Here is a 24845-nt window from a genome sequence, read left to right on the forward strand (position 1 = left end):
GTAGCCATCTTGGATGTGCGGGGTGATTGTTTAGCGAGAAGAATTGACAAATTTATTTTAAAAACCAAGCCTTAATATTGAAGTGCTGAGGATTAGTTGGAGCTTACCGACAGAGGAACTCAATCTCAACACGGAAAAACGCAGGTAAATTAGAAGCAGAAGTTGAGGAATATGGTTTTAGGTGCCTTCTCTGCTCCTCTTTCCCGTTTCCAAACTGAGTCTCCCACATCAAACAGCGCAGCCGGTGGGAAGCTGCTGGTCTCACTGACTAACAACAACTTAGACTCAGTGTTGTTGCTTTTAAAGCAGAAAACTTGAACTTATTCCGGAAGTGCGCGGGAGAAATACGAACTTGAGTTTGTTTTGGAAGTGTGTTCGCTCCGAGGCTGCTGTTGGCGCTGGTGATGCCCGCATTGTTTATAAACATCCAGGGCTAGCAAACGCTTTTTTTGCCCCGCTTATGAAATCAGGCGATGCACTTTTTGGTTGTGCAAGTCCGCAGAGAGGAGCAGCTTTTTAATACCTGAATAGTTGTTAAATATGGAGGTCAGGTTGTGTTTAGACTCAGCAGGTGAGTGAATGTGTGTTTCCAGGACAGTGGTTTGCACCTGCTTGAAAAAAAGTTAACTCAAAGTCAACACGACGTGCTTCAGGCTAATGCTGACCTTGTTTAAAAACTAAAGCGAGCTGCGAATTGGGCTGTTTATGAAAACAACTCCAATGTAATGTAGACAACAATGTCTTTATCAATTATGTAGAGATACAAATGCATATTCCACAGACACTTTATTACACACTAAAACTTGTAAGCATCTGCATTGGGAACCATGCTACTTCAGGTAGAACAAAAACTGTAGTTCAGAAACATATTTGTAAATCCCACTTTATGCAAAACATAATTTATAAATAAGTAATTTTTGCAGACTGGAACATTTCTTCTGATGACATTTACAAAAAATGGTGTATTGGTTGCTTTTTCTCGCTGTCAGACTCACAAATCCAGCAGCTGTGTTTCTACTGGACAACTTTCATGCATAGTTCAGTGTGATATTTTAGAATAAAAATGTGAAATATTTCCAAAAGGTTTAATTTATAAAAGAAATTCAACCATAGGTGTGGTTTAGCAAAAGTTTTCTATGTTTAGAAGCTTTGGCGTACTTCATTTGGAGATCAGCATGTGTTTATTCTTTAGATTTATTTACACTTTTTTGTTATGTAGGGAAAGTGATTAATGCATTAAACTAGCTTCCAAATATTTTATCATATCAAGCAAATAAAAAGCTCTATAAATTCCTATTTCTACATCCTGTGTTTGTCTCCTCGACTCCCCATATCTCACCGCCTCCTATCAGATGTGAGAACAGAGCAGTAAAGGACAACCACTTCACATTCTGAGCAGTTTTTGTAACCATTGTTGTCCACTGTCGCTCCTGCGTCAAGCAGTCGCTTCTCTCTCCAGGTGCCAATTAGACATTAAGGAATGCTTTTATAATATATAGCTGATATTAGTGATACATTTTTACAGAATATAAAGAAACGCTCATGGTGTAATTATAAAAATATTTGTAACATTCCTCCAAACTCATATCCAGTTCAAAGCTGTCTGTTGCATCTCTGGTCGTATGTTTAGATTAGTCACGCATGTTTTGTTGCTGTCAAGCAGATTATCTTCTCGGACTGACTTCCAACTTTCTGTTACCTCTGACCAATTTTCCCCACAGCATGATGCTTCCACAGGGATGATGTGTTCAGGGTTTTAAGCCGTGTCAGTTTTTCTCCAAACGGTGTTTTGCTTCTAAGGCAAAACATTTAATCATGTGAACAGAGCACCGTTTTTCACACATCAACTGGTTTCACCAAGACTGCTGGTGGCTTTCCTTAAAATTGCTTCTTCTCTGTCTTTCCTATTTTTTAAAGTTATTTATGCTGGATTGTATTTAGGAGTATTGTACTAAAGGCTGCTAAAAACATGCTTGCAATACTTTTCAGATTTTGAATTCCAAATGAATTGAAAATTGCATTATTTTTAGAACCTTTTATAATTAAGGTGTTTATACAATTTGTGCTTCATGATGAGTGATCAAAATAAGCTGTGGGAAAACAAGAGTGTCAGCTTGTACTATTCTGATGCTAATCTGACATTTTATTATTGCTGGAGCAGAATGTTCTTACTTTTCATTTGTTTTAAATTGGGTAGATCAGACATTTAGATTTTCTGCTGCTCCTGATGATGAAAGCGGATCAGAACTGGTGTGAGGTTACATTGGTAGAAACATAGAGAATGCAGTCTTTGACTCTTTAAAGGCTTCCTAAGCTCCATTAAGTGATGGTTAGGCCTAAAAGAAAAGCTGATCTTTCAGCATCCACACTGTGTCTCTCCTAAGTGTCTTTCTTTAGGAAATCATTATGTTAATTTATTATTGCTTGTCCACCATTCAGTCTGTTTCAGATGGAGCAGCTAAATAATAAAAAAGCCTGGTTGAAATGACTAATTAACTGGTTAACACAGTAAATCTATTGAGACAGAAATGAGAAATTATTAAGCAGCTCGTTGAGTCAAGATGCTTAATATTTTACTATAAATCTTGTCAGCATCAACGTAGAGCAGGTTGAAAAAGTCATTGAAGGTTTATATATGTGCAAATTTAAACCAAATCTGGTGTCAAATGTGCAATAATGACTCGCATAATAAAATATGTGAAGGACTAGACTTCAAAATATTGAAATATTAATATGTACCGTCAGTTTTATAGATTTAAAAGTTGCCTGGGTGCTAGAAACAGACATTTCTAACATCCAGAAGATGAACCAGGAAAGTTGATGATTTGACCAGAAATGAACCATCAGCCATCAGCTCCAACTGGTTTCCAGAGGCCGTTATGGTGCCTGAAAATCCTCTGGTACTCCAGTTTGAATGCGTCTGATCTGAGCCCAAAAGGCAGCTGAAATGTGAACCATCAGAATCCATGCATGTCGTGTGCTGACTTGTTCTAGTCATCCCTTTTCATTTCTGTTCAGTGTATATCTATTTCATTTGTGCTTTCTTCATGGCAATAATCTAGTTATTGATGATAAAAAAAAAAAACTTCTTTCTCAAAAATGTTTCTCTTAGTAATTTGTGTTTCTTTTTTTCTACAGTGAAAGAAGGCATGAAGACATCATCTTAGTCATCAGTCATGGCCGATAAAAGGAAACTTCAAGGTGAGGCCTTCAGACTGAGCTCTGGTGTGTGTTTGTGTGCCCTTCGAAACACCCGGGTTGACGCGGATAAGCGTTGGGATTTGTTGTGGTGCTATCAAGTGTCCGCTGGGTGAGGTATACCACAAATTATACCATCGTAATCATTATGGTCTCCCTGCAGCACTTTACAGGTGGCGTGGTTGTAATTTATTATGATTTGATGGCACCTTTAGGTGTGTCGGTGTGAGAATGTTGAAGCCAATGTTCAACATCATGTGTGGATGTTTTTCCTGTGTGAATACACCTACCACTGCTCGACCCGACTGTTTTCTGTAACTGTTTATTTTTAAGAGTCGCAGGCCTTGTAAACAAAAATCACATGCTCTCACAAGTAAGTTGTTTGCTAGGTTGTGTAAGATTGCTTCATTGCCAGGTTGGAGATTCATGACTGGAGCGGAGATCAGTGTGGCACATCAGGAATCATGGACTTTTTATTTTTTCTGACAAAACAAACAAGAGATTCACTGATCAGGGTTTCCTACCCAGTACCAATTAAGATTTTCTTTGCTTTCTGAAGCGACACCTTCACCTTTCTATGACACAGAAAAGTTATAAATTCAACAGAAAATGACAAATTTTAAACGCATCTGTGTGAAAACACATCTCTAAGCTTTTAAATTAAAGCAAGGATGCATCAAGGTACAGCCTGGTGGTCAATCTATTTATAAGCAGAGAATGATCTAATACTTGACTTGTGGGTTATTGATGAGAACAGATCATTAGAAATTTTTATTTCTATTTGACTGATTGATACACCTCTAAAATCAGCACAGCACAAATTTTTCGAAATTTTTCTAAAAAATCTAAAATGAAAAACATTTGAACTTGCATAATTGGAAGGAACTCAACAAACGTGTTTTGTATCAGCTGTTGTTGTTTTAAAGTGCTTTATAAATAAAGTTGGTATGGTATTGTTGGCCGCACACATCCTTTTGCTCTCACGGCAGAGCAAAAGGAGACAGTGGATGATTTTCAGACATTGCAGATCTGCGGATAAGATTGGCTTCTCATGTAAATGTTGGCATTTTGCAGATCTCCCAAAATTAAAAAAATTAGGGCTGATTTATTGGTTGTACTCATAAATTACAATATTAACTAATATCAGAAAATATTGGAAATAGACCTAAATTTACAAATCTGTGCAACCTTAGCTGAGTAAAATGTCAGTCAGTAAGTATAAAGTGCTTTTCATAAATTCAACATTTTTGGACATAAAATCCAGTTCAAACATATTAGATAGAAATGATCATGTTTTTAGAATAAAACCATCCCAAAATCAACTAACAACCTCCTATTGAAAAAATTAATAAATGAGTATCATAAAAAAAGTTAAATACTTTAACTTTTGCGTTAAAGTATTTTACATAGCATCTCATTCATATTATGTAGATATCCTATCAAAATTCAGAGATACTACTATTATTGCCATCTACTGGCATGTTTGTTTGGCGTTTGTTTAGCCTTCAAACTGCCGCCCTCGTGAGTTTGATGTGTTAGCTTGTGATCCTCGGCAGGCGCAGCTGTTAGGTGTGTTATCTTCAGTCTTGTGATCGTGAAACAAAAATCTGATAAAACCGGTCTGTCAGTGTGAGCTCCTAGTCTTTTCAAAATCTGTGAATACTGAAAGTTGGATGATGTTTTCCTCAGCTCTAAAGTGGGATTTTCTTTACTGTACTAACTTACTATGATGTAACAGACAATTTGAAGCCACTAAAGTTTTGTATGAACAGCTGTTGCCTTCAAAGGGAATTGCATACTGCTTTTAATGTGAACATGAACCTCTCTATGTGAAAGACAAAGGTTGTTCAGTGTTTTAGGGGTTTTTTGCCCACAGGACTTTTCCATCAAGCAAAACTTTGAGTCACTCTAAGACATCATCATTGTCTTCTGTGACTTGAGACAGGAGATAACTCGCTGCTAACACACTAGCTAGCAAAATAACATTTTTGCGTTGATCACGGTCAAGTGTTAATTTCTCACCAGATGGCTGGATGAAGTTCATACATTTGTGTGGCCTTAAATTCCATTCATCATGGTGGTCTCACTGCTTCTCCACTTATTCTCAGTACTTACATTTTAAGAAAAGAATGAAACACTGTAGTGACAAAGATGAAGTTGATCTCAGCTGATGTTTGAAGGGGTTGCAGAGCATCGATGACTATGCTTCTCAAGCAACAGGTATTGTAACCCAAATCAAACCTTTTCTAAAGAAGACAGTAGAACTAGAGGCTTCACTCTGGTCTACAGAAACATACTTTGATTAATTTTCAATCAATAGTTGTCACTGGAGGCTAAAAGTTCATTTTTGACTGCATTTTTGGCGTTTGTCACAGTGGCTTCCGCCTAAGAGATGCTGTTATATTAAAAACAAAACTGGAATGTGGACATTTGCTAAAATGTCTCCCTGAAAGAGAGATGATCTAGCAGCAGTGCTGCTCTGGCCTTCTCAGATTGTAATGTATTATTACAGAGGAGGCTGCCTTTCATCTAAAAATAACCCCCCTCTGAAGTATCTGAACATCAAGACAGTTTAAACCCCGACCTCAGCTGGAGTTTATTCAGACAAATTGTTTCAAGCTGTCTTTACTTAATTTGCCTGGTTTTAGTTGTAAGAATTACCAAATACATTTCATGAAATGATATAAAAGCTGTAATTTGATGTTGGAGATACTGCTTAAAAAGGGTTAAGGATTCCTAGAACTTGTCATTTCCATCTTTCTTTAATGTGTCATCATTTGTTTTTGATATAATGGCAGCTGGTAATTGCATAATTTTCCATAATTTTTGTAGTCTTTCATATTGATAGTCATTTCAATAAAAATGTAACTAAGTAAGTTTATGGAGAACATAGTGGAATTTTCACTGCTGGTATAAAATAAAATAAAAATTCTGTCCATGTAAAAATGTTCTGCTGTCACAAATGTTGCATAGTTAAGTTAGTCTGAGCTCCTTCCTGTTTGTTTCATTGTGAGTGAATTATCAGATCCACATGACAAAAGTTGACATAAGTCACCTGGGATATGTTGTTGTCCCAAAAGAAGCCTGATGTAGACTTATTTGTCTCAGATTTTGCTGTCTTGTCATAAACACTCATATTTAACATAGCAATATATACTTGTGTGTGATTGGGGGATGTGTGTCACCTTTAATTCTCAAGCACTGTGGACCCTTTTATGACATGCATATTTCATGAGATGTCAGCTATAATTTGTAAGTGTGTTGCTTTTATGTGTTGCAGTTGTTTTTTGCAATGTCCTCATTTAAAAAGGAGAAACTCCGCTGGGGAAGACCTGCCCGACAGGGAGTGTCTAATTTATTCAATACAAAAAAAATGTTTTTTTCACTTTTTATGCAATTTGACGTTAGAGTAAATAAAAGCTATCGGTTTTGAAGAACCAAATAATTTACCAGATAAAAGCAATTTCACTTTGCACACATATTAGCATCGGTTTTTATGCAGATAAGAAGGAATTCACATTCTTTAAACAGAACCTTGTTGTGTTTTTATTTATAGTTTGTTTATTATTTTTTTCTTCCAGGGGAAATAGATCGATGTCTGAAAAAAGTAGCGGAAGGAGTGGAGCAGTTTGAAGACATTTGGCAAAAGGTAAAGCATTTTTAGCACAAGAAGAAATTAATCAATTATTTAGTTTAGAAATACAGAAAATGGCCAGAAATGCACAAATGTTTTTAGTCTAATAAAGCTTTTAAATTGTCAAAAAAGTTCTCAACATATTGCTACTTATGCTAATAAGGAACATTTTTATGATTCATACACTAATAAAACTGAAAATATTTTCACATGAGGATTGCTAAAAGAAAATGGCTAAAATAATCAATAATTAAAATACTTTCCTTTTATTCTCTGCCAACAAAGTGATAGATTTCCCAACTGTTTTTTAACCTTTCTGGTTTGAGCTTTGACTTGACAGTAAATGTCATGATGAAAAGAAAATATTTACTTTTAAATTTTCATCAGGAGCTGCTGCTTTTGTAGTTTCACAAAGGCTATCATTCCCTGAAAAAGAGTCACATGCTGCCTATAGAGCAATAAGTATGTGCAGAGACTTAAATAGCAAATTTAATAAAATGGCAGAAAGTCATTAATTGGGTTTGTTTGGCAAAAGAGATCCCAGTTTATTTGTTTGACTTAATTATGTCCTGGAATTATTTTTGATGTTGTTAGCGGTTTTGCTATTTTTTACTTTTTAATAACATTTAAGTAATTCATTATTTTTGTTTTTCTAGCAGAACCATGCTACTATTGAAGCTAAAAATAAGAGTTCCTCCAAAAACAGTAATTCAAATCAAACTCCCATAACTGTGGAGTAATTGGTAACTAAAGTGGTTATTTAGTCCTGTGCAGCGTTTACTGACTTGCTGATATAAGTGTATTGCTATTACTTATTGCATTTCTGATTTGTTTCAGCCAGCACTTGCTTGAAACTTCATCTCTTGTTTATTTGCAGCTTCACAATGCAGCCAATACAAACCAGAAGGAGAAATATGAAGCGGACCTCAAGAAAGAAATTAAAAAGCTGCAGGTATGATAAAGCAATCATTAGAAACACTTAAACTAAATTAAATACTTGAGTGAGTCAACAAAAATACTTTTAAGAAATTAAGGTTGCAGAAATTACATTTCGTCCTGGTGTAAGATCTTTTTGATTAAAACATTGAGCCATTTTCTCCCCAACCGAGTCCTTTAATTCCCTTGAACGAGTAAAGTTCACATGAATGGAAACGAGTAAAGTTCACATGAATGGAAACTTTAAGAACATGTTGCTGGGTCATTAATCTTCCCAACGTTCTTCTAATAAACTAGTTTGGTAATTTAAGGATACCAGGAAAGCAGAAACATAAAACATGGGGTCGGAGAACAGCCAATCTCAGTAAACTTGTACTCTAACGCTTGTTTCCAAATGTTGTGTGAACTGCACAGGCTGGCGTACGGAAACTGCAGCACCTCTACTTTCACAAAAACCCACATGTTGTCATAAGCTTTGTCATCACTGATCCAAAAGGTCCAGGGCGGTCATATGTACAAACAAACAATGTTAGTCAGTGATAAGATCACCTCACAAGCTCCTGGATTAAATAATTAAGGCTCTTTAATATATATATATATATAAAACGTTTTTTTTTTTTATTAGTCTAACAGCCTTGTTTCTTTTTGTATTTTTCCTCATCATGTCTGCGAAACAGAGACAGGAGAGAGCGCTAGTGAGAGGCTGTCATGTTAACAATGAGAGACGGAAACTGTTCTGGACACCTGTGTCAATACATGGGCTGCTGTTTTTCTTTTTCTGTTTTTGTTATTTTGTGTTCATTTTTCCACAATCAGCAAGGAATCCAAACAGTATGTCTGGCGATAGTCAGCAGCTTCTGATAGGTGTTGCTACATGACACATAGCGCATCCGGAGGTATTCACAGTGTTGCCCCTTTTCCACAGTTTATGTTACGACCTTATTCCAACTTCAATTAAACTCTTAAAAACTCTGCACATTAATACCCCATTACAACAGTGTGGAAAAAAGTTTGAGTTTTGGAAAATTTCTTAAACATAGAGAACCAGGAGCTGCAAAGAACAGACCAAACTGATGTGAGCTAAGATTGTAGCATCGCATTCAAAAAGACTTCGGTCTGCAATTTCTGCCAAAGGTGGATCAACAATGTGTTGTAAATACTTGAGTAAATGTGATTTCTTGGTTTCCTCTTTCTAAGAAATGTGCAGAAAAAAAAAACACTTTCTCATAATGAGGTATTTCTGCGTAGAACTTTGACTTAACTTTGAAAAAAGGGTGTAACATATAAAAAGGTAGAAAATAATGAAGGGTTGTGAAAGGAGTAGTTGTGGTCGGGTGAGTCAAAGCGCTGCACTTTAATCAAATGGAGAACCTTTGGAAAAGATTCAGAGTGCCTTAAACCAGATGCACTCGGTTGAATTTCACTGAACTGGAGTTATTTTACCAACCAGATTGCTCAGAAAATTCATTGCAAACTTTTATATTTTTGTAAAATTTGTTTAATCTTTTCTGTGTGAATTTGTGTAAATGTGTCTTAGTTTGACTTCAATCAGCAAGTCGAGATAAAAACTGATGGACGTGACTCTGTGCACACCAAATTGAGAGTTTACTGTTATGAGTGTTAAATTTCATCTCCTTCAGCTTAAAATATAGATTTAGATTTTTGTTTCTGTTGTCATGAACTCCAAGCGAAGCCGGCATCAGCTTCACCATCTGACTGTTTAAGACAAGTCCATGCATGTATTAATAAGTTTTTAATGTTTTTGTATCCTACTCTTCCTCCCTCCACTGTTTCTCTGTATCGTCTCCTTCCTCTATGATCGCGCAGCGCCTTCGAGACCAGATTAAGACGTGGGTGGCATCCAACGAGATCAAAGACAAAAGGCAGCTAATAGAGAACCGCAAACTCATAGAAACGGTGAGTAGAAACCCCTAAGAGGGAGGATGAAAACTCTCTGTTGTTAAATGACAAATAAAATTGTAGTTGATTGACAGTTTTTTACTATGTGAACATATGAGATGGAAATTATGTTGGTAATCAGCAAATTAAATTAGTATTTTTTGTGTAAAAATATACAAGTCTTTCTTTTATGTGATAGTTTAATGAAATATGCTTATATAGGATGTATTGGTTTTTAAGTAAAATACAAAGAGAAAGAAATTAAATACATATTTAGTAATGAGGAAAACATTATCAAATGTTTTCCACACTCTTTGTTTGTTGTAAACAAAAAGAAACATCATTTAACAAACTGTGTTTAATACCATACTTTATTTAACCAGGTAAAAAAACTGATTGAGAACAGATTTCTTATTTAAAACGGCAGCCTTTCAAAAGGCAAGGTCTTTTGAAAAATATAATTATCTTTTACCACATTTTATCTAAGAGTGCTTAGTTTTTTTTTTTTTTTGTTTTTTTTTACAGTTGAAAGCTTCACATCCTACATCCTTAAATCCCTCTTTGATTTAAAAGTTCTTAATTTCCTCATGCTTTAGAAGTAGCTGTATTTATGGCTGACGGCCACTTCCTCAGCTTCTGTTTCCTGCTTCAGCTCAAACCAAAGTTTTGTTAAGCTCATCTACAGGACACATGCGACTGCTGTGTGTTATACCCCAAAACCTGGACTGTTTATGAAGTTAAATTTGATTGGAATTTTGTGATATTGTAATGGTACAGTTAGTTTGCCCTGTAATGAGCCATGCATCTCATTCAATTGAAAGCTTTATGAACTAATGGTAAACTAACTTTGCTTAGAAGAAAAGACAAGTGTGTTTCTTTATAATCGGCTAATATTGACTTAGATGATCAGCTAGGCTTTATTTTGCTAGGCTTTATTTTGAAATCTATAAATCTCCAGCTTTGTAAACTCATCATTTGTGGTCTCATGGACTGTTTCCGCTGCCATCAAGTGGCATAACAATTAATTACTTCTGGTTTGAGATATTAGATTTGCATGAGAAGACAAAGGAAGCATTTGCACTTGGATTAAAAGATCTGTTCCCAAAATATGTTCATTATAACACAAGATAGTTTGTTAGCTAGCTAACACTGTGTCTTCAGTGTTGCTGCTTTGCCTGACGGACCTCAGAACCTCATTTACCTTTCAATGCTAACTATTCAGATGGATTACATGCAAGACACCTACTTTACACCGAAGGAAGACAACTCACCAGAGCCCCATCTGTCACACTTGAGTTTTGGTTTTTATTCTATCCCCACGCTGATAATTTATTTTTTATATGTTTTTTTTTTTTGTCTGATATAAAAATACAGTGTCGTGGACAGAATTTGTTATTATCGTCTTTGCTCTGCTGCAGGTTCACAGAAAAATATGGGGCACTGATAAAGTTATAGCTGAGACGGTTTATATGCTAAATCAACAAGTTTATAACTAATAACTCTTAGATATTTACAAAAATATTGTTGGTTTGCCTGTCAAGCTTTGTTTAAATGCAACTGCAAATGGGCAGCTAAATAGATTTTTTGTGACTTTTAATAAGGTGCCAAAAAACTCAAATAGTTTCTTTGATAAGTTATGCAGCATGTTACTACTTCTGTGGTTTAAGAAAAATGTTCCCCATATTTGAGTTGAACACCTAGACCATAGAAAATTTGAAAAATGCATCAAAACTATTTAGTGTTGTTATAAAAGCAGTATTAGCTCACGAAACTCAAGATGCAACGTCATTGGAAACAAGTTTTATTAAATTTTTGTAGGTCTAGTAATATGTCTTTTTTTTTCTTCAGGAATTCTATCTTCATCCATTTTCTGTGTTTTATCTTCTTGCAGCAAATGGAGCGTTTTAAAATAGTTGAAAGAGAAACCAAGACAAAAGCGTACTCAAAAGAAGGACTCGGTCTTATCCAGAAGGTGGACCCAGCGCAGAAGGAGAAGGAAGAGGTTGGCACCTGGCTAACGGTGAGCGTCTGGATCAACCGGACTGTGGGGCTTTACCCTTCACTCTTCCAAACTGCTGAATCCTAACTTTCCCCAGTATGTCATAAGTGAGGAACAAGACATAAAGATGTATAAATGTAATTGGATAGGTGGAGTCAAATTTTGCTCACCAGGGAACGTTTTTCCCCTAAAAGATTCTTAAAAGTGATTGAAACACGGAAGTGAAAATGATAGAGGAACCAAAACTAAATGAAATAAAAAACAAAGTGTTTTTAGTTTTCTGGGCAGCACTAATTACAGACCAGCTTATTTATGAAATAGACATTGACAGAATTACCTGATTACTTATTCTTTCCATTTTGATTGTTATTAATGAAAAGCTCCAGTTGGATTTTTCAGTAAAAATGCTGATTCTCAGGCATTATGCTTCTCAGCTCCATAACATGCCCTTAGATGCTATCTTTTGTGAATGCCCTTAATGAATAAGTTTAATTGAATTTATAATAGCAGTAAATGCTCATTCTGTATTTATTCAGTTTTTTCCTAAGTTTATGATAATAGTTTATAATTTTCCCAAATTTTTTTCCTCATTCTCCTCAACACCTAAGTGTAGTTAGATTTTTTTTTAATAATTGCAAAAAAAATTATAAAACTGTTTTGTGAGATCAAAGAAAAGCAATCATTTCGACTGAACAATGGAATTATGTCAAGAGAATCCCAGAATTAAAAAATAAATGTGTTGTTTTTTAAAATACTTGATGCTGTTGTTTGACCTTTTCCTCTTCTTTTATCTCAGAACACGATAGACACGTTGAACATGCAGGTGGACCAGTTCGAGAGTGAAGTGGAGTCTCTTTCGGTCCAGACGAGAAAAAAGAAAGGAGACAAGGAGGTCAGTCTGCTCCCCTTTCTGAATCATTCATGTATTTTTACCTCTTTCATTGCTCTCCCACCGCTGCTTCCAGATCGGTTGGCTTGTCATCCCCACAGCTCTCCTCCTTTTATCTCGCTGTCTCTTTTTTTGGCGGAGAGGTCAGATATCGAACCCCGCTTTCATCTTCTGTCTCTGGCCAACGACGATAACCTCACTGACCGAGTCTTTCTGACTCCAACTTTCCCTTTAAAGTCCTCCCCTGGGACTTCATTTATCGGAAACTTACTGAAGTGGCAGTGCAGTCTTTTCAGAGAACCTACAAGTTCTGAATTAAGAATGAATACATCATATCCATATGTCACAGGAGCTTATTTATAATGACAGTGAAATGAAAGTGTGCAGCAGACATTACGTTCCCTGAAAGTCCCTCCTGTTTGTCTCTGTGCAGAAAGTTTCAGATTGAGAAGCAAGAAAATTCATTTTGTCTGTTTCTTGTGCAGTTAGCAAAGCTGTCCAAAATCAGTGAGTTCTTGAATGCCGATACAAGTTTGTCCTTTAGAGACCAAAATATCAAGACCAAAAATATGAATAATATTTATAGCAATTGTTTGACTCCTGATGATTTTGGTTGAAGACAAAATGATAAGCTTGGTAATAAGCATCAACGGTGTTCAAAACAATATCACTTCAGACTTACAATTCCTTTGCTTTTGTTAAAAGATTTACAGAGTATAAAGTTAGAGAAGTGAGAAAATAAATACTTAAACATACATAAACATACATAAAAGCACCCTAAAAGGATATTTTAAAACATCCTTTTCAAATATGAATAAAAATTTGCTTATGAAATAGGTTTTAAACTTTCTGACTTTACATTTGTACATTGCATCTCAGTGTTTATGTAATTAAATAAATGAATTTGCTTCTAAAAAAGCTTTTCACCACAGGTGTCAAACTACACCTTTGACACTGGATGTGTCAGTAGCCCACACCGCCTGAATCAAATTACTATACACATTTACTTTCACAGAATTTAGTAAAGTTCTTCAACAGACCTGAACCAAATTAATTGTTTGGTTCAGGTCTGTTGTAACAGAGAAACATCTATAAGTTGTAGGACATCAGGACTGGCATTTGAAACCTGTGTGAGGAAGATTTTGAGGATTTTTTAACGTTGCGTCTCATTTCTTTAGGATTATGAACCTATTTTTAGAGGCTAGAAGGTGCATCTCCCTCACTGTGTGTGAATTATTAGCCTTCAGCTGTCTTCAAGTATTTCAGAAAGGTTAATTTATTTGTTAGAAGTGACCTTTAAGTGTTCACATAGACCTTACTGAAACATATGTAGTTTGAGTCTACATTTTACTTCCCTTTGACTTCCACAGTTCCTGTTCGTTTTCAGACTCTGGACGTTATCCAGGCAGAATTGATGAGGGGAAAAAAAGAATATGGAAAAATATATTTATTTTAAGACTTCATGCAATGTCCCATTGTCTAAATTTTGCATTTGTCCATTTTTTTAAACCTTGTTATATAGATTTTGACCTAGATTTAGAATAATAAATCAAATTAGTAAAGAATTTTTTAATTCATTCTCAAATATTGGTCTAAAAAATAAACAATTCCTGTACCATTTTCATGATAAGATGAAATGTTTTAGGAAGTTTGGTTTTGCTTACCTCCTCCATGCAGACTAACAACAAACACCCCTTAGTGTCTTTTAAGAGCTTTTGTGTTTTAATAATATCCATTTAGCCGGTTTGCTATTTGCACACCGAGCCCACGCGTTGCGTTCTGCCTAAATAGACACTGGGGGCAAATTAGGACAATTAAACATTTGAGTGTTCTCCAACCTTCAGAGGATGTGTGAATTAACAGTGAAGCACTTGGAGAATGAAATATTGAAATCAGAAGGTGGCACTCTGCCTGTGTGCTGTGATGCATTAGGCTGCAAAGTGCATATGGCGGTCACTAATGCTCTCACAGCTTTAAATCACTCGTGATCTCCTTTCTGCACATTTCACTCGTTAAACTTTAAACACGCTTTTATTTTTGTTTTAGAAGCTGTTAATATTCTCAAATGCTTTCTTTTCCCCCCCTGTTGGAGTTAAATTATTAATGAAGCTTTGCATTGTGTGGAAGAATATATTTATCAAAATAAATCACCTTGCAGCCAAGAGTATAAACATATGGAGCCTTTTAATGGGGAAAATCTTTCTTTTGTTTCCTTGGAATAAATTTGAAAAAGACAAAACTTGTACCAAAAAAACTTTATGTATTCAAGATGCTGCATGAACAGACAAGTAAATACATTATTGTAAGAAAAATCAAAAGTATTGCATGGGAATGCAAAACTTTGGTGAGAGAATGCAAAACTTACTGCATAGGAATGTAAATCCATCAAAAGGTAATGCCAAAAAAACCTTTGTGGCTGGATAAAAACAGCTGATTAATTTGACCTCCTGTTGTCCTACAGAAGCAGGACCGGATCGAGGAGCTGAAAAAGTTTATCGAGAAGCATCGGTATCACATCCGAATGCTGGAGACAATACTGAGAATGCTGGACAATGACTCACTGCAGGTTGAAGCCATCAGGAAGATCAAGGTTTGTCAAAAAAAATCGCAAAAATGACAAAAACCAGAGACACGCAGCTTTATTATTTAATATTTAACTAAGACTGACGTATTTGTGCTTTCTTTCCAAAGGATGATGTTGAGTACTACAGAGAGTCATCACAGGATCCAGATTTTGAGGAGAACGATTATATATATGACGATCTCGACCTGGATGAATTCCGTACGTGTAGAAAATATTAGTGAAATATTGAGTAAATAATTACAGGAGTCTTAGGTGCAAGCATTGACTTCCCTTAAGGGGAAAAAATCTTGATTACACATCAAAACAAGTACAGATGTCATCCTGTGCAAATCTGGTAGTATTGTACTCCACTGGATGTCTTGCAAAAAGTCACTTTAAGCAAGTATAAGCAGTTGCATAAATAATTTTTTTGATAATTTAAGCATAAGAATGTGCATAAATCTTTTAATTACATGGACTCATGGTTAAATAATAAATATTTATTTAACCGTAATATCGAGAAGCATAATAAATAATAAATATTTAACCATGAGCTCAATAAGTTGAATCGATCTAGACCAAACCTTGACCTACAATAACAGAAGAGTACAATAGACTAAAAATTCAATAGTGACTGAAACCTTTCGTGTCTTTTCCGTTTCCAGCTCAACCATTACTCGCCACCTCCCCGCCAGGACCCTCGCACTTGGAGGACGAGATCTTCCAGAACTCCAGCAGCACCCCGACCTCCACCACTTCATCCTCACCAATCCCTCCTTCGCCTGCCACTTGCACTACGGTGAGAAAAATTATCTTTTTCATTTTATGCACGTCATCAATTATTTTTCCTTTTTGATTATCTAGCAATATGAGCTTGAAAAACTGTAATCCACCCATTTGTATAAAGAAAGAATGGCTTAGATTGTCTCATCATTGACCTGAAAGATGTCTTAGTGTAACAATGGTAATCATGAACAATTAAGTCAGTTATTACATTTAGCTCAAATCAAGGCACATCAGCATCTAAAATATGTGTAGAAGATAATTGCACCATTGTAGAGCCTTGCCATCTGCTCTTTATATTCTCTTCTATTGGCTTCATATCATCTCCTCTGCTTCTACACTCTCATTCAGTGGGTAAAAGGAGTTATTATAAGTCTGATATGTAAGTGGGAGTTATGGTATTATTCACTGCTGATCAGTAGAGTGTTTTTCCCGGATTAAATGTGAAAAATATTTGTGCAGGATACTACAATTACTCATTGAAAATGTAAACTTAATCTCAAAAGTTTCACTTTTGCATGCCAACATTGACATAAGAGAAGCAGAGTATTTGCTTCATTCCAAATTACACTAATCAGAAGTGGTTTTTACTGTTTTTGGTCATGCAAACTCTAAAGCAAAAACAAATTTAAAAAGACATTTAGAAGAAAAAAACTGAACTGGTTTCGACTGGTATAGTACTGACCTCAAAACTGGGAAGTGTGTAGAAATGCTGCAACAAAAAAATCCCCTATCTCTCCCAGAGAGGCCCGAAGGCTTAAAGCTCAGACCACTTCTTTTTGTACTTATTCAGTTATGTAGACTCCAATCTCATAATATAGCATCTTCATTTATTTATTTATACTTTTGTGCTTTGTAGATAAATTAAAAAAATTATTCTTGTAGTTTTTCTTCAATGAAGGTAAGGAAAAAAGTACTAACTCTCCTCTGAATCTAAAAGTGTGAATGTTTGTCTTCTAAGTAAATTTATATATTTGGTCTTTTTGCCCAATTAATGCATCTTTGAAAATATTCACTCTTTTAAAACATCATCATATTTTAGCAAGTCATTTTTCAAAAGATAATTGTTCAATATTTATTAGAACTGCAAAAGAATTAGTTTTTTTTTAGTTTTATTAGAAATAATTTTGATTTGTGGTCATATGCACTCTTTAGAAACATACTGGATCACCATATTAAGTTACTATAAAATAATTCAATTAAATTTTGAAAGATGTTGACTGTTATGATGAATGTCATTTTAAAAATGACTGGTGTTTAATTTTTTAAGGTAATTTGTGATCCTGTTTCCGATGTCAGTCCTTCTCTGAAACCTAATTGTGATTAAATTTCCAGGAGAACTCGGAAGATGACAAGAAGAGGGGACGTTCGACAGACAGTGAAGTCAGTCAGGTTGGTATAAATGCTAATGTAGACTACTGTAATGATGAAATTTTGTTTAGGGGTTTTTGAGGTTTTAAATATGAATAATTAGAATAAATGGCATCTCATGAATACAATTTTAACATGTTTTTATGATGACAATGCACGGTTTTTATTAAAATATTAATTAATTGCCAGTATTATCTTGAATTTGTGCAGCAGAATTTAACAAAGCTCTTTTCGTTCCTTTTCCAGTCACCGGTGAAGAATGGAAATCCCTCCTTGTCATTATCTTCTTCCTCTTCTTCCTCCTCTTCGTCTTCTTCCGCCTCGGGGCTCACCTCATCCTCTCTGGTTTCTGTTGCGGGCGGAGGCATCTGCAGCTCTGGAAGCGGTCATCTTAGCACAGTGGGGGGTCCTTTCTCCAACACTTTAGCCAGCAGCTACAGCAACGCCACGCAGCAGCCGCCTCACCCGTCGGTTCAGCAGCAGCAGGCCAAAAACTCACCGAGCTCTTTGGCTCCCATCAACTCCAGCACCTCCACCAACAGCCACAACGCCTCGTCAGCGTCCGCGCCACCCAGCACACAGGGGCTCCTGACTTCGAACTCCCTGCCCCAGGCGCCTTCGGGTCCCACAGTGACCTCCAACAGCCTTGGCCTCAGTCTGGGGCCCTCTCTGGGGAAAAGCTCCATCTCCACCAGCCCCGGCCTGTCAGGGATGCCGGCGTCCCTAAGCAATATGGGGGGTCTTCTCCCAAGCTCCACCCCGACTCCCTACGCTCAGGCGGCCGCCTCGGGCACGGCCAGCTCAGGGTTACCGGGCTCTCTTGGCAGCATCGGCAGCACAACGACCAACAGCGGGGTGGGAGCCATCGGTAGCGGCAGCATCGCGGTCGGCGGGCCGACGTCCTCGCAGGGAGGCATGCTCGGCACGCTCGGCACGGCTTCTATAGTGGGGAGTGTCAGCTCGGGGATTCTGGGTTTGGGTTCAGGTCAATCGGGGGTGCAGGGGTCTTCCCTGGGGCCGCAGAGCCCCATCGGGAGCTTAGTTCCTGGAAGCGGAATAGGAGTTATCGGAAGCAACGGCGGCAGCTCAGGATCCACAGGGAGTGGAGTCGGAGGAGGAAGCTCATCCCTGTCTGGTCGACCGCCGAGCAGACAGAAGCAGAATGGTAGCACCAGTGAGTATCTGATCTCCTCCCAAATCCGTTCACCTAAATGTAAATAACACCTGATCTTCTGGCATTTGGGTATATGTAAACTAGAAACTGAACCAATATATGAAGTGCATTTTTATGAAATCTAAAACAACAAAACAAGACTTTTGACCTGACATTGTTCCTGTTATTGTTTCTATTGATTGGTTGGTAAATGCTTTCCTTAAACTATCACCACCATTTCCTGTCTTACAATGTATATTGGGAAATCTTTAAAAAAAAAAAAAAAAAACTAATTTGAAAGTAGTCTAGATGTTAGAAAGTGAAATGCATCTTGTTCGAGATTCAACCCAGTCATGTTTTTGAAATATGTTTTGCGTGTTTTGATACTTTCTTGATTTCCATAGCGTATGGTTATCGGGTTTAATCTGCTGCAGAATGGAACAACGTAACTCTTATTTATTTTATTTCTTGTCCTTTTCCAAGCATCCGTTAAAACACTGTGGTAAAGATGCAGGACTCTGAATGACCCTGAAGAAGCAAAAATGTTTTAGGCCTGCTGTCATCTACAAAAGCTTAGCTACTCAAAATCTTCAGACTAACACTCATTAGTGCTAATTAGTCAAATGTTTGAATAAAGTTAAATATAGCAGACAGTTTGTCTAACCTCAGAGTTCATCCTGCTCACCAATAAACCCAAACTCTCAAAATATTTTTCATCTTAAAAATTGTGGCCTTAAAAAGTGGTTTTTAATTTTTAACAGACTCTTGAACTCTGATATTCTGAAACATTTAATATTATATGTGTTGCCTCTGAATGATCATTTGTGAAGAGTCTGACATTTTATTTATTGAGCTCCGTAGTTAATTTTGATGGTTTGCTCTCTCTCTACAGGTCTCAGTGCTGTGGTAACAGATAGCACAACAGACTCCGCCCTCAACAGTGCCACCCAATCACAAAGCAGCCAATCCTCATCTCTGACCTCCACAGCCAATCAGCAGTAAGTTTGAAGTACAAGAAGAACTTTGGAAATAAATGTATTTTTCTTTATTTATTTTCTTCACCCTAACTGATCTTCAATATTTGTTTATTTATTTATAATTTTTTATATTTGCTTTTTATTTTTATTGTTATGTTGCTGATTGGCTGAGCAACATGTCACATGTGAAAAATATAAATTAGATTTTTCGTGTCACTGCTCCTCCTTCCCAGTAAAGACACTGGTCCCAGTTTACTTGGCTCCATGGGTTTGTCGTCCAGCTCTCCATTGCCGGCGTCGTACAGTGAGGCTAAAACAACGAGCGGTGGAAGCCTTCAGAACGGGCCGCTGTCCTACTCGCAGCCACCCGACAGCATCAAGGTGAGGAAAACGCAGCTTGTCTGCTGTGTTTCCTGATCTTCATCCTACCTTTTGTTCTCTGATGTTCTCTAAATGTCTCTAATTAGCTGACTTTTGGTGGTTATTTTTTGCACAAGCTTTTATTCAAGGATAAAAGTGTAAAGAGGGGGTGGAAACAAATGCAAACTAAGCTTCCCACATTGATTGTAAAAACAAGAAATTAAAACAGTATAATTTTCCTTCCATTTAACAATTATGCAGCACTTTATGATGTCCTCTGGAATGTTTGAGGCTGTAATGTGAAAAAGGCGAGGGACATCATTAATTTAGCAGAGTTGTCTTAATTGATAATATCCTAGTTTTCTAAAGGTCTTGATGTTCTTCTTTGCCTTTTGGCTGCCTTTCCAATCATTTCCAAAGTTTCTTAATTCAAGAACTGACCAGTGTTTTGATTTATCTATAACAGACAACAAACATGCCTTATTAACTGATTTGAAATGGGATCTTGGGCAATTTTTGCTAGCAGTTTGCGACAAACTATAAACCCACCAGACACCATTTTAATCCAAATTTATCTCTCTTTGGGGAGCACTTCTTGGATGCAAATGTAGAGTTTTGTTCCCATCAAGCTGTTATCTATAGTTGTATTTGTGGATAGAATTTGAAAGGCTGGAATAGCCTTTTTGTAGCCAAATGCAAAACAAAAATTGTTCCTTTAATTTGTGTAGCACCGATTCACATGCATTTTCACAGTTGTGTGTTCATCTGCAAAGTGTACAAATCTGGGAAGTGTAAAATTTACCAGCTTTTAAATGGATGTAAATGTAACATCAATTGCACAAAAAATATCTACAAATTTCACTTATTGTTTTTTAAATAACTTCAAGCCAAAATGGCAATAACATGTTTGAAAAATTAAGGGGAACATGTTCTAGAGAGAAAGTAGCAGACTGTTAATTGATCACCCTCTAACTGCGCAAGTTTTCAGTTTCCTGGTTTAGCACAATGTCAACCAAGAAAAATAGCAGCAATAACCCATCAAACGTAGGGTTGTCGAAAACATTGTTTTCAAGCAGTCTTTTGTTGAATTTTCTGCACTGAGGAAAACAATCAGATGCCAATATTCTCACGAGTCAAAATCTAAAAGAAATTCAATGAAAGATCAGAACACTGAATGCTCCAAGAAATTGTCAAAGATCTCAAATTTCAACATCAGATTCCACGCGCCTCATTTATCTTGTAAAGTCAATAAAATTGATAAAGACAGAAAGATACAAATGTTGCAGGGAGAGAGCTTTGTTTCAAAGAAATAATGAAAGGACCACTACAGTTTTGCAAGGTTTTATGCAAATGAACTTTTGAGAATTTTGAAACAAAGTATGGAGGAGGGGAGCTGATAGTAAGTGCATGTTTTGTGGTCATGGCCTGTTTCTGCTGTGGGTGCAATTTTTCATTTCGAATTTGGTCAAAAAAAAGAAAAAAACGCAATCTTTTGGAAAATTAGATTTCAAGGACAAATAAAAATGTCCTCAAAATCGGGGTCACACTTATTTTGTTGTGTTGAAATAATCCTCTGAACCCAGGGGAGTGAAAGAAAGAGAGTTAAAAAAAATAGTCCAAGAAGTAAAATATAACACATTTCCTTGGCAACCTGACCAGTGAAGCGGGAACTGTAACGCCCAGAACGTTACAACAACTCTGCACACACATCCAGGAGAATCTGTTTTCCCATGAGTGTCCTTGTCTGTCCTCATCAGCCCCAGGAGCCTCTGAGCAGGTCCATGGCCGAGCGAGCAGCGCCCAGCTCAGGGATTGAGGGAGATGTGTCCTCCCTGCACCTTACTTCAGGTAGGCTTCACACCAACATGTGCTGCAAGGAGAGGACCGAGGGGTTCCCACCAAGCAGGAATAGAAACACAGCAGATTTAATGGAACTAAATGTCATCTCCCTTCCCACTCTCAGCCGCTTCTGAACAAAGGCTGCAGCTGATATAATCATCCCTGACTCAACTTTATTTCTTGTTGTCTCTCCTCCTGCTGCATCATCTTTTCCCTTCCCCCCTTTCCCTTTCATTCCTTCATTTTTCCTCTCAGACATCTTCCCAAGCAGCACTACGGCCCCCTCAGGGCTCCCGTCAGCACCTCAGTCCTCCCTGTCAGAGGTCAGCATCCTCCCGTCACTGGGTGTCTGTCCACTGGGGCCAGTTCCCCTTTCCAAAGACCAGCTCTACCAACAGGCCATGCAGGAGGCGGCGTGGACGCACATGCCCCATCCGTCCGACTCAGAGAGAATCAGGTGCAGTAAACTTCTCACAGTTCATACCTTTTTATTAAAATAATTACAGGTAAGAAGGATCAAATGTTTGGGTACAGGACGGAGACTAACTATGGGACTTGTTGCCCTCAACACTCAATGAACCTCCATTGTGGGCCCATTTTGAGAGTTGATGATTTAAAATAATTTCCTCTGATCTGTTCATACTGTAAAATTTGACTCTACTAAATGTTATCTACAGTCGCTCATTGCCATTTCATAGTTCAACTCATGGCTTGTTGAGCTTCTAAAAGCATCCTTTTAAGTTTTTTTTATTAAAACAATTGATGTTAATTATGTCTAGATGTTCAAAATGATAGTTAAATCATCAATATAACTAGTCTGAATGAGAATCGAGATAATAATACATGGAAATGGGATGTAAAGACTGCCAGCACATTTTTACCAAGTATTTGTGGTTTAGTGCAAATATCTTAGTAAATTTGAGACAAGATAAAATCCAATTCTGGATGAACAACAAGATTTCTTTTTTGTCTATTCTACAGATGTGTGTTTAAGTTTCTGAAAATCTGTTAGAAAAGTTATGTATCTTAAATATATTAAAGACATGGATACTTTTTAAATTATTTATACAGTAAAAGGACAGGTCAAGACCAAGTTAACAAATAAATTTGGCTTCGCTTGCTTTCCTTAACAATAAACCAAACCTAAAGGTTAGCAAACATCACTCAATAATTTATTAGGCTTGAATGAAAAACACAAATCAATGCACTTGTACCCTTTCAAATACAGCAAAAATAAAAATGTATTGACATTTTTATGTGTCTGTATTTTGCATTTGTTTTCTGGGTTTTTTTGTATTTTTAGAAAGAAATTTTAAGAATTGTTCAAATTCATTGTTAACTGGCATTCTAAATGCGCACATATCAGTCTTTAATCTCCAAATAAAAAATCTTTTTACTTTACACTAAGCCCTGATTTCTATGCAAATTAAGCATCTTGGAGACTCTTGGAGTCAGCAGAGCGTTTCATATTTTCTGAAGCTCAGATGTTCTCTGTAACGAAGCACACCTGCACACAGATTCACAGTCAGAACCAGGTTTGCTGCTGCTGCATCTGCAGCCCACGCATCTGCAGCTGACATTTAAATCCAAACACTCTACAGCTCTTTTCCAACACTACCTGTTTATGTTTTACAGTCGCAGCAGAAAAACGCTTCTGTCTGTTTCTGTTTCTTGAGTCTGGTTCACTTCTAATCTCATGCCGTTATTTTTCTGCTCACAGCCATAATTTCTGCTGCTTGAGTTGAAGAGCTCACATTAGTCAGATATTCCGAGCTACCACTCTATAAAGATTATGATGTGGTGATTATTTTTCATGCCACACAAGATCTAAAAATACAGAACGTGGCTTAAAATGCACTGTTTGCTCAGCAGCTTAAAATGAATCAGCAAGAGCAAACATTGTGGTTGTAGAATCTCTGTTCAGATTCGATTTGAACTCAGTTGTGTTTATTTTATCTTAAAAAAAACACCCACAGTATGTCACTACTGATCTATAACAAAAAAAATTGGATTAGTCATATTCTCATTAATTATATTTCTTCAAATTAATTCCTGTTGGAATTGGTCCATTAGTTTCATTTGATTAGAGTTAATTAATCGGCAAGAAACAAAGCCAAACTGCAATATGAAAAGAAAGAAGATTAAGAAAAACACTACAAAATTAAACTGTGAAATCATTAAAGGAATAAATTGAATAAATGTTCTGAAACGGTTCAACAATGGTTAAAATCTGTGTGCAAAGCCCTGCTGCCTGATAGAACGCCTTTAAAAATGCATGAATGCTTTATGTGGGCCAGGAGCGCGACACTTAGAAAAATTAATAGGTTTGTTTTTAAATATTGCATATATGATCATTTTAAATAATAATAAGAAATCAATTGAATGCTTGTAATATATTAAAATATGTGTAAAGCAGCTCTTTTGTGGTGTGAGAAAGTATTTTTGAATTCAATAAATTTACCTATTTTGATAGTTCAATAATTATTTCATGAACATGTGCTGCAGATCATCAAACTTAGTTGGACTGGTCAACTCTGTTGTAGAAGAGATGATTGTTACTAAGTCTCTGTGTCTCCGTTGCAGGCAGTACCTCATGAGGAACCCCTGCCCCACCCCACCTTTCCACCACCAGATGCCACCACCTCATTCCGACACTGTAGAGTTTTACCAGAGGCTTTCCACAGAAACCTTGTTCTTCATCTTTTACTATCTGGAGGTAATTTTGTGTTCATGTAACACGGTTCTAATGAAGAGTTTTTAATTCTAATTAAGCCAGATTATCTGATGATGAATGCTATGAACACAGCAGCCTTTCCTGATTAACTTCATGTCCCTTCTGCTCCCCGCTGTGTGCAGGGCACTAAGGCCCAGTATCTGGCAGCGAAGGCCCTGAAGAAACAGTCATGGAGGTTTCACACAAAGTACATGATGTGGTTTCAGAGGCACGAAGAGCCTAAGACCATCACTGATGAGTATGAGCAGGTCAGTTTAAATTTATGATCATCTGCTAATCAAATCCAGTTGCTGCTGTTATTGTCCTTGGTGCTGATTGTCTAAAACGTCAAGAGCAGAAGTAAGGAACATTGACTGTAGAAATTATCCTCTGGTTGTCCTAAAATGCTCCCCACTCTGTGCATTAAAGCATAATAAGGTATATTTCATATTGAAACTATGAAAATAGGCAGTTACAAGCATTTTTAGAAAGTCTGCAGTATTTCAATTAATTAATTGTGTGTGATTGTGA

At 36.7% G+C, this 24845-nt stretch overlaps 1 protein-coding gene across 1 annotated transcript in view; it reads left to right on the forward strand.

The window, feature by feature from the left end:
• The window catches only part of cnot3b (CCR4-NOT transcription complex, subunit 3b), a 28040-nt gene continuing 3195 nt past the window's right edge, over positions 1–24845 (forward strand). Inside the window, exons 1-18 of the mRNA XM_055055328.1 lie at positions 1–144; positions 3139–3201; positions 6780–6847; positions 7710–7784; positions 9596–9685; positions 11559–11687; positions 12463–12558; positions 15017–15145; positions 15247–15337; positions 15784–15917; positions 17237–17293; positions 17519–18446; positions 19318–19423; positions 19636–19783; positions 21520–21610; positions 21857–22058; positions 24185–24317; positions 24458–24583. Of these exons, the coding sequence (XP_054911303.1) occupies positions 3177–3201; positions 6780–6847; positions 7710–7784; positions 9596–9685; positions 11559–11687; positions 12463–12558; positions 15017–15145; positions 15247–15337; positions 15784–15917; positions 17237–17293; positions 17519–18446; positions 19318–19423; positions 19636–19783; positions 21520–21610; positions 21857–22058; positions 24185–24317; positions 24458–24583 (2628 nt within the window). The 5' untranslated portion in view covers positions 1–144; positions 3139–3176. The remainder of the gene's footprint in view (positions 145–3138; positions 3202–6779; positions 6848–7709; positions 7785–9595; positions 9686–11558; positions 11688–12462; positions 12559–15016; positions 15146–15246; positions 15338–15783; positions 15918–17236; positions 17294–17518; positions 18447–19317; positions 19424–19635; positions 19784–21519; positions 21611–21856; positions 22059–24184; positions 24318–24457; positions 24584–24845) is intronic.

This window comes from Poeciliopsis prolifica, unplaced genomic scaffold (genome assembly GCF_027474105.1).
Source record: "Poeciliopsis prolifica strain line A6 unplaced genomic scaffold, Auburn_PproV2 SCAFFOLD041, whole genome shotgun sequence".
Classification (NCBI taxonomy): Eukaryota; Metazoa; Chordata; class Actinopteri; order Cyprinodontiformes; family Poeciliidae; genus Poeciliopsis; species Poeciliopsis prolifica.